General features: G+C 36.4%; 1 protein-coding gene across 1 annotated transcript; it reads right to left on the bottom strand.

Moving 5' to 3' along the window:
* Positions 1–1,143: 1,143 nt before the first annotated feature.
* Positions 1,144–9,116, bottom strand: LOC125045051 (small ubiquitin-related modifier-like). Its single transcript, XM_047642101.1, has 4 exons — positions 9,018–9,116; positions 8,823–8,879; positions 2,546–2,695; positions 1,144–1,960 (listed from the first exon to the last, which is right to left on the bottom strand). The coding sequence occupies exons 1-4, from the start codon at positions 9,030–9,032 to the stop codon at positions 1,901–1,903; spliced, it is 282 nt and encodes a 93-aa protein (XP_047498057.1). The 5' UTR covers positions 9,033–9,116; the 3' UTR covers positions 1,144–1,900.
* Between the last annotated feature and the right edge of the window lie 1,647 nt (positions 9,117–10,763).

Genomic DNA, 10,763 nt, shown 5'->3' with positions numbered 1-10,763 from the left:
GTGACAAGTTTAAAATATAGATGGCCGATCAGAGTTGGTTACTGAAATGTGCCCATTTCCATATTAAAGCCATATATTGCCAACTTCAAACAAATTAATATTACACACTGTTTAGATAGTATTTAAAAAATGGATTGTCATCATTTAGCATGTTATGCCTAGTCATTCTGTTCATTATATCCCATTCACACTGGGATGAAAATTCTGTTAAGTCAAGATAGATCAAACTTTAGCGAATGCATTGAGAGCAAAGTAAATTTAGGTTTCCCATACTTTTGATTTTTCTCAAAAAAATGAAGTTGACTCTGCATGCACCTTGATGCTTTGTTTGGAACACCTTGTCAGGCCAAGTTTAATACAAGAAACAATTCATTCATTGGGTGTATTTGGCCCAATGCCACCAGGAGCATGTGTTGTTCACTGCAGATTGTTTTGTGAAATATATTTATGCACAAATGGTTACACAAGTATAAAGGCACCAAGGAGTCACTTAGTAGACCTACAAGACCTCACCTGATTTTCCCATTCCTTGAGCTTTTGGAGATTTTTGAATGCTTATATTTGCATTACTGACAATCATGTGTTGATAACAATACTAAAAGCACTATAAAGTATAAGTATTTCCAAAAACTCAAGGAAAAGGGCAAACAGTAAGTAGGATTAGTAATTGGTGACTAAGTACTTGTTCAGCCACCTATATATAAATACAATTAATAAACTGTATTTACAACTGGCATGGAATGTATTTACATGCCAGTTGTAAATACAGTAGCAGAACTGCGTTAAATTAATTACTAAATATGCTCCACTTGATAACTATTGCAGTGGTAGCAACATGTAACATGTAACATGTAACATGTAACATGTAACATGTGTACACACACACACACACACACACACACACACACACACACACACACACACACACACACACACACACACACACAGAGAACTGTATTTTAAAATATACTTCCTTTTTCATTACATCAGTGGAAATCTTTACATTTTTCCTTATTACCTTTGTGTACACCAGTATGATAAGGATTTTAAAATATCTTATGCAATAAATAAGATAACTGGATATAAATAAGCATATTTTTTCTGTTATTATAAATTGGCTGGTTTTAAATAAAAGAACTGACATTTACACAATCATTTTACTTCACTGCTTCTCACATTATGTATGAAATATTAAAATTTTTTGCTATCCACAAATAATATAAAACAAAAAGACGAAATTGGGTTATATTTAGAATGTATTGAATGAGTAACACATAGAACTCACAGAGTCTATTTTGGTTCACAGCAATAAAGATGACCAGCTGCAATCTATTACCAGAACATTCGAACAATGCAGACTAATGGTTAAGCATAACCCTTGTCAAGAATTTAAATTTGAGGTCTTTCCTTCTTACTACTTGGAATTGTAAGGATTAGAAATAAAAAATTTAATGAAAAAAGGTACTAACATTCATGACTTACAATGCTTTCAAAAAAATAAAAAGAGAGGGAAATCTTCATTCTTTTGGTTAACAACATATTAGATGCGTTAACACCCAAATCTCAAAAGCTATGCAGAAACTTAAGTTCTCTCATGCCTGGTCTTGAGATAGGCCTGGTGAAGTCGCACACTGCTGCTGCACAATTTGCTCCAGGAAACCATCCCTGGGCAAATAACATACATATATAAAAAGAAAAAGAGAAAATTTAATAATTTTTCAGACTCTTGCATGATTATACATTGTACGAGACTCGCAGAAATTCCATCTAAAAAGGTCTGCGCACATTGCCTGGTCTGTGCGAAAATCTCAGCCAGAAAATAAAGGTACACTGTGTGGCGAAAAATAAACTTCCTTAACCTAACGATGTCTTATTCCTATGGTCGCGGGAATGTGTTGCATCAATGGCCGCCGGTCTGCTCCTGGTACACTTCAATTACGTCATCATTCTCCATTTCCAGCTGAAAAAAGAAAAAATGATAAGGAACGCAAATACTAGATACCAACAGGTGAGAGAGGAAGAGGATACAGCCTTCCTTTGAAAAATACTTTTTCAACTACAGTTCTACATGTTACATATCATAAATCACTCATTTAATTACTAAGGGACTTGCTGAAAATGAAGAGATCCGAGAGTAACATTTTCTTGATAATATTAAAGATTTCCATTCATATAATTTGCAGGACAACAAGACATATCAACTTAAAACCAAAAACCCAAAAATTGCATCAATTGCATCAACTACAAGTGAGAAAAAAAGATAATGAAATATAAATGTCAAACAGGGTCAATGGAAAGAACAGGTCAATTAGTAAGTGGAGGAGCTAAAGGAGCAAGATAAAGATGATATAGTGAACTATCACAAGAAGAAAAAAATCTGAATGCTAAAATAGAAAAAGGCAAAGAAATAATAATAATAATAATAAAAAAAAAAAAATAATAATAATATTAAATAAATACATATATGAAATATACACCCTCCAACATCTTAAAAAAAAAAAAAAAAAGAAAACAACACATTCAACCCCTAAAGCAAAACACTTACAGCTTTGGGCGTTTCTTCGTCATTAATGCGCCGTCCGTCAAAGAGGAAACGCAGCGATGCTACAGGGACTCCCACCCGCTCACTGTACGACTTCTTTAACTTGCCCATCTGTGTGGTCATCTTCACTCGGAAGTGGATCTCATTGGAGTCCTGTGGGAGTACAAAGGTTGAATATAAAAGGGGAAAGAAAAAAAGAAAAGATTTTTTCTTTTTTTGAAAACACAGCTTATTACTACTGACACGTTTCCATCATTTTTTTTTCTATTTGTTTATTAATAACAGAGGAAAAGAATGACAAAGGCTATGGCAAGTTGCCTACTACTCACCTGCTGTGATATAACACCTGTCTAGCATTTATGGTAATGGGTTAAATGTCTCCAACAGATTAAATAAAACAGAAATAATATCTATGCAATGATTTGGACTCAAATTCTATTAAAAAGTAAATGACACCAAAATGAAAAACAAATTACCTGAGAAAACAAAAGAGAAGGTCCTTGTACAACATGCAGTCAGGTCATGTCTCAACAGGACTTTCTACGCATGGATAATGCATAGTGTGAAGCAAGCAACTCTCTACAAGCTTGTTCTTTTGAGATGAGACCAACACACACCAGTCTGGTCTGGTTAGGGTTTGGCCAAGATATTTAACCCCTTCCAGACGGATCATGCCGTGAGGCGTCATAACAAACCACCCGATCTGTGGCGTGTGACTGAACGATGCAGTGGCGCACCAAAGCGCTAAGAGCTGGTGATTCGGCTTGATGTACCGAACGCCTGTGCTCAAAGTCAGAGCATTGCCACTGATATCAGAGCGTATTTTTTGTTTTCTTCACCCGTAATCAAGGGGTCAAAAAGGCAGATAGCAATACTTATGCTTAGCCAGTTGAATCCAAAAATGAAAAGTACTTTGATGGTTGTGTATGGTATGGGTCATTATATCATAAACAAGCGGAATTTTTGTTTTACTTCTGGTAATTATAACAAATGAGTATATTATATAAATAATTATTCATCTAGCTATTACTCCTATCAATCTGTTTTCTCTGGGGATTTTCTTCAAAAATAAAGGGGGGGAAAAATTAAGAAACCCTATTAATATATGAAATAATTGATGGTAAAGGGGTGGGCCTTAGCTTGATAGTCACCAACTAGGAATTTTATTGAAACAGATGCTGCCTGTCTTGTAGGCAAACTTGGCTTTGACAGAGCAAAAGGCATCTATAAGTCAATAATGGGCTGCTTCTTACATAGAAGTCTGTACCGCGAATGTATATATTATCAGTAGGATTGATCTAAACTATAATGATACTTGTGAGAATTATGAGGATAGAGAGGATATTACCAAGAAAAAGGTAGACAGACAAATGAAAGAAATAAAATGACAAGGAAAAGAAAACACTGGATCCATCACAGTGAACATGGAAATACTCAAGGTTACTTTTAAACACATCAGGAGTGCACTTTTCTCATGCAAAGTCCACAGGACACAAAACCACCTCGATATTCTTATACAAATCTGCACTGTACCAAGGCCAGCAGGCCTGTATCTAGAATCTGCATTTTTTATTTGAGATTAAGAGTTGAGACAATGTTATGAGTCACAGGATGCTCCACACATCACTGATACTACTAAATATTTTATTTTTTAAATTTCCCTACACCAAACCTAACCAAAGCCAAACAAATACTGTTGACTTTAAGCTACCCATAAATATTCTAGCATCAAAAAGTAGTAGTTTGCTAGGCTTTCTTCTTCTGGTTTTGCCAAGCACATTGTCTATATCATAGTTATAGTTTTGGGTACAAGACATCTATATCTTGTACTGTATTTGATATTGACAAAGAAAGAGGTTCCTTTAGAAATATTTGCTGTTAAATAGGCCACATCTACAGGCTTACCCCCTATAGCTGCAAAACATATGCACGATTTCAGTGAAATATTAAAAAATATATTCACCATGATCTGGTAAGACACCAATGGGATAAGTAGGAGATCTTTACAAGTATGTATGATTTGGTGTGTGTGTACACAAGATACACTATTCATAATTCAACCCTTTGTGTTAAAATTCTTTTTAGTTTATATATAAACAAAAATCTGCACTATTTACTATTTAATGTTCTACAGGGTACATTTTTTTCCCATGCAGTGTTTGCCAGAGGGTGTGAACAAGGGGCCTGGTGGTCTATTTGGCATGGAGCTGGAGGCAAGGCCCCCTAGGTTAGAAAAGATTTTGGTTTATTTGGCAATGTTGTTGGTTGGTATTAAATTAATAGATTTGAAAAAAATTGTAAACCAGACAAAACTATCCATTAATTTTAATTTGGGAAAAGGAAAAATAAGAGGAGGATCACAGACAGCCGGTGGGTATTTGGGGGTTTAACACAGGAGACTTAGGAGTATTTTGTGATTCAAGTTGACATGTGACAATAGCATATACATTACCTAAACTCAAAAGTACATACATGGTCAGTTATTAGTGAGTTGGAAGACAGTGGACTGCCTTCAAGTAATGGAATGAACTTTGTTAACCCCTGCATCAGTGCCCACAAGAAACACTAGTGACAGAAACTGGAGGAAACCTGGGAAAAGTGCCACAGCAAAAGAGGTCAACTTATATTAAAGGTTATCTAGCCAAAAGTGACCTTCTAGATACAGCATCTAAAGCATTGCCTCTTTCCTCCAGACAATACAGTTGAAGTCTTGGGGCCCAGGGGAGGTTAAGCATGAATAATCTGTGCAGCGGGTTCAAGGGTGGAGCCCCCAACAGAGGCTGAAGCAACATTACTTAGAACATTGTGAAAACACACAGGGCTCCATACTTGTGTGATGTCCATTTCTACAGATTTATCAAAAGCTGGCACATCTTTTGGTGGACGTTTTGAAAGTAGCATTTCCAAATGCAGAATTTCAATTTGGTGGACATTTTTGTTAAAATATGTTAAGACGGTTTTGACCCTTTCTTTTTGTTTTTAATGTATCTCTATCATATATACTGTATTTCAGCCTGTTTTACCCCCATAATTTCCCTGTTTTACTTCATACCCCACCCTACTATCAGGACTATCAAAACAAGATTATTGGGTGAATATGGAATTGTACCAATCAAAAAAAAGTTATACATCTGTTGTATACATACAATTGTTACTGATTAATATATACTAATCTTATGAATGTGACATACAATCTTAGACAGAGATATTGGTTAAGACTCCAGTCAAGTTTGAAGCAGTTCCATCTAGTTTGTTGTTTAATGAAAACCTGGGTATTTGTTACATTGGCTGTTATGCCACCAATATACTAACAATGCACTTTGGAAGCTAACCTACCAGAATATATATAGGTTTGTCAGTCTTCTCACTTTAAGACATGGATGCAACTGCAACCACTATACAGAGAAAATTGGGCAAATGTTTATGAAGAGACTGCACCCCTCCAAGTTCCTGGGAATTTGCAAATAAATCAAAACCCTCCTTACCCCAGGGCTTTGCCCCAGACTCCCATCTGACTGCTATAATTCCCTAGTTGGGGATGCTGAATTAGAAACAAATACATCAAAAACCTTTTTAAGTAACAAAGACTGGTTGTGAATTTACAACCTGGTTATACAAGATTACCACATAAGTAAGCTGTTCAGTACATGGCAAAGATAGGGCTGGACTCAAGTCTACAGAAAGACATGTTTCCCCTGAAGGTCATGAGCAACCTTCCCCTCGGGCAGCCGCCCAAGTACACCAACTTCAACTGTTGAATTTTGTTTCATTGAGTTGGGGACTTAGAAATAGAGAGAATAAGTTGTGACTAATGCTGGGTGCAAAGAAAGTTAATGCCAATTGGGTGGGGGTCTGGGGTCAGAGCCCCGGATAGGGCAAGTAAGTGGAGGTTTGGGGGCTAAGTCCTTGGGTTAGAAAGGTTTTTAGTTAATATGGTGATGTTTTAGGATACCCATCCCCAGCAGCTGGAGCAATAGAGAATTAAGCTCACTTGGTAAACAATTACGAATGCTTTATTTGTATCACCTGCGATGGAAAATAACAAGAGATTCAAGCACATTGCAATGTGAATAATTAAAACAAAGAATAATAGTTCATAAGTTGGATGGCAGAGTGAAACTAAGAAACTACCTTTATTTTATTGCTAATGCTATATTTGACTGTGCTTGTTAAGTAGTTTCCTTCTCTTCATGACAGTGCTCCTGAATTTTCCCTATCCCTGTGTGGCCACTAGGTAAATATATACCTATATTGTAACAAAATACACAGACTTTTCTTTGTTATAAAGCACACAACTGCTTAACAGAATGTGACCCCAACCCCAAAACATCAAGTTCCCACAACCTGCTGAATGATGTGGGGAATGGGGGTTGCTACCTTGGAACATTAAAGCACTGGAGATCTATATTTTAGAGGAAATGTTAAATTCTCATTCTATATGGTGGAATTAACTGGATGAAAGGGAAAAAGATGAGTGCATGGTTAATCTTTACAGTATGGATGCACTATACTGGGGCAAACTGAAGAGGATATTCTTGTAGAGGGAAACAAGTTGCAGTGTCGGTATAAGTAATAATATGCAGAAATGAACAGTACCACTACAAAGAAAAAGTCTACTCAATCTTAATATTGTTGCTTAAATTAGGGACAGTCTCTGACAATGCATATATTGTAAGGAATTACCAAGTGGACTTACATATGCCTATAATAAGTATATAGATATTTCAGTGCAACCAAATTTACAAAAGTCACTCACAACATTTACTGAGTTAAGTATATACTGCCTAGGGAGATTATTAAGGTGTCTGGGGGTAAAGTCTCTGAGTTTGGATTTTGTGAGTTATTGGCAATCTTCAAGGTAGTTTGTGTGTTTAGGGTTCATTCATAAAGTTGAGTTCAGAAGTCCCTGATGGCTGTGGTCTTTTTGTACTTTTAATACAGAAAATGAACATTAAATTCTTCCTGATATCAAATTTTATCGGATTGATGTCTTTTACACGCAACTTGGAACAAAATCAGCTACAGTTTTTTATGCTTTGCTCCCCCCCCCCCCTTTCCTCCCACATTCCAAAACCTGTTAAGATAGTCATAATAAAAACAGTCCAGCTTCTTATCCTGCTAATCATAATGTTTTTAAGCCAAATCATGTGAAGGCCAAACAGGACTTCATGTGGTCCTACTAGCAATTTGTTGCCTTTAAGCCAACAACTAGGTTTGTTGGAAAGCTTTAACACTGCAAGTCCATCCAAAGAGACTTGTTTACCCATGTATTTAAATGCAGTAGTTAATACACAAGAAATAAATTTCAATGCACGAAACTGAAAATGGAAAATGGCATCTCATTTGTTTACGAACACATTATCATACTATTTCCAACAACATTAATGCCTTAGCACATACAATTTTGTGCCGTACTACTTTCCCTCAGATGGAAAATGTTTTATAAACACTGTGCCAGTGTTTTCAAACAACTGCAAGCGCCTGCTTTGTTTTCATCCAAGACAGCCTAGCCACCTTATTTTCACTGCAGTATCAGACAAGCAAGTCTGCATGGTCTACATCTTGACAACGGCTGAGGATCTCCTGGTATAAGTGTGGCATACAGGGTATATGCCTTCTATCCTGGTATCCACTATCCAGCTAATTACAGGCACAATGAAAGGATGAGGTACCTGACGATAAAGCCTAAACTCTTCAAAAAACATTACTTCCACTGAGACCTTAAACACTATTGCATCACATAACTCTTGCAGGAAATACCAAGAAGTTGACATCATGCCCTCCAGAAACACAGGAGGGAAAACGAGGGGAAAAAAATCCCATCAACTAATATAAAATCCAACAAAATTAACAAAATTCAAAAGATTACAAAACCTATAAAATGAACGTTTTCATATTTAGCAAAGTGATAACAAATCTATCGGGAAAAACACGAGAACGACTATGTAGGCCTACCATGCGTGTTATGCACAACTGAAGATTTTTCGAACTACGTAAACACACCGTGGTTTCCCAAACCATAAATAATAAGGTCGAATGAACACTTCCACGAGCCATTATCAGCCACAAAAACATTATTCATCTCGCTACAATACACAACAAAGGCGACTCCAATTTCAAAACGGAACTGAACACACCCGGTAAAAATACATATATAGCTTAAACGGACTTTATTTCCTATGAAATTCACTAAGAAACCTCTACACATTCACTCGCATGCTCCACTGTACCTAATGTTTACGAAAGCAAAACAAAAAAGAGTAAAATTAGGGCACATTACCTGTCCTACAACTTTAAGTTTGATGTATTCGTTCCCTTCCCCTTCTGGCTTGGCGTCCTGCAGGAGAGGGAGGTGAAAAAGACTTAATATCTCGTTATTTCACACTATTTCACGTGTTTCGAGGATTTCAACTTCACCACAATAAAGAAAAGAAGCTGCCCGATCGCTCAGGGTGCTCGTAAATGGCGTACTTACAGTGTTATCAGACATTATTGATGAATTTGTTGGAGGAACGCGTGGTCTTCTTCTCCGCGAACAAACAACAAGAACCCAAGTGCAACATCCGGGAATTCGAGAAACAAAGATGGCCGACTCTTTTGGCGCCAGATTCGAAAGTGCGTGGGAGCACTTGCTTATCTTTTTCTCATTTACTTTTACTTTTTAAATTCTCTGGTGTCTTCTTTAGTTTGATTTATTTATTTCTGAGGGGTATGTTTTGAATTTCATCTAATTTTGCCCTCAGGTGCTTGGCTTCTTGTTTCAAACCTTAATGTCGGCAGACTCGAATGCAAACGCGAGTGATTTTATTTCCATAATTTATCAGCATGCTTTTCTATTTTTGTAGTACATTTAGTTTGAAGTATCATTTTTTTTTCTATGGGAGATGTTTCGGTATTTTTTCGGTTTAGTCTCTAAGTACGTTGGAGTTTATTTCTACAGGGTATGGCTTTGAGATTATACTTTTATCAATAAAGAATGCAGCGCTGCCATTTTCTATGAGATTTTTTTTTTGTCTTCGCGTAACGGCGAAATAGAAAACGGAGGAAGTTGTTGGACACTTCATTGCTTATGAATCTGACATTCGAAATCATCAATACCAACAACTAAAAATAACTAAACCATTCCCATATAATAATTTCCAAAGGTTACTAATTATCTAAACACCCGCCAAATATCGCATTCATCGATAACGGCCCGACATTCAGCTGGGCGGGAAACCGACATGGCTCTTTAGAAGTCTTTCAAACGGATTAGAGTCCCGGATGAGAGAAAATCCTTAAATTCAGTCGAACTCGGAACCCAAACGCCCACGCGCGCCAAATTCGAAGTTTTATTAATATCGCAAAGATCTTTATTTGCTTTAGTTTTTATCATGATTTGTATTTTATATAGAGTAGTGATTGCATTCTTATTACTTCTTACTTTCCCGCCTGCACAAGTTTTAAATTCATAAAGGTAATGCTGTCTGCTTCGAGACACCCATACCATTGAGAAATGTCCAGAGGCGTTTTAGAAATAAATAAAAACGAGCAAATTAGAGAAATAATGAATTTCTGAAAAAGACTGAACATTGATATATCTATAGTCGGTCTTTTATATATTTATTTATGCATTGCATTTCAAAATACGAGGTTTACAGCGTATACGCTACAAGGAAACCAGATATATCGTATAGGCAAAGCATTGGGATAGAATTTAGCATTTTTTTTATTTATTTATTTTATTTTTTTTACAGAAAACTGAATCAATGACCTCTGTTATAGAAAAAATACTTCATATTTCTAATCAACGTTGCTTTTCGCATAACTTCCATGCTCATAACCTACGATACAATTTTATGTACAAAATCTAACACGATTTGCATTACGAAAAGAAGAAAAGGAAAACGTGAAGTGTCCAAGTTAACCTATTGACCTACTTTCCCTCGGCAGTGAATGTCCTCTTCTGTTTCTTTCCCGGGTTTTCTCTCTGAGTTTCGGACGCAGTTCTCTTCTGATGATTTTTTTTCGACAAGTTTCGGTTTATTCCCCCTCTTCATTTCTTTCTTTCTCCTCTTCCCTCTTTATTTGTTCCCCTTCTCTCTTTCTCTTCTTCCTTCTTTATCACTTCTCTTCCTCTCTCTTTGCGTTTATCTTTCCTGTCTCTGTCTTTCCTCTCTCTCTGCTCTCCCTCCACTCCCTCCTTTAAATATATCCTTTCACGTGTGTCTCTTTCGTTAGA

Source organism: Penaeus chinensis, chromosome 36 (genome assembly GCF_019202785.1).
Source record: "Penaeus chinensis breed Huanghai No. 1 chromosome 36, ASM1920278v2, whole genome shotgun sequence".
Lineage (NCBI taxonomy): Eukaryota > Metazoa > Arthropoda > Malacostraca > Decapoda > Penaeidae > Penaeus > Penaeus chinensis.
The sequence above is the reverse complement of the archived record's forward strand: the minus strand, read 5'-3'. Positions and strand labels throughout refer to the sequence as shown.

Bases quoted from the DNA above. Each gene is read 5' to 3' on its own strand.
- LOC125045051 (XM_047642101.1), bottom strand. The intron at 2,696-8,822 runs GTAATGTGCCCT...GTACTCCCACAG, and splicing joins AACTTAAAGTTGTAGGACAG to GACTCCAATGAGATCCACTT. The intron at 1,961-2,545 runs GTAAGTGTTTTG...TTCTTTTTTCAG, and splicing joins ACGAAGAAACGCCCAAAGCT to CTGGAAATGGAGAATGATGA.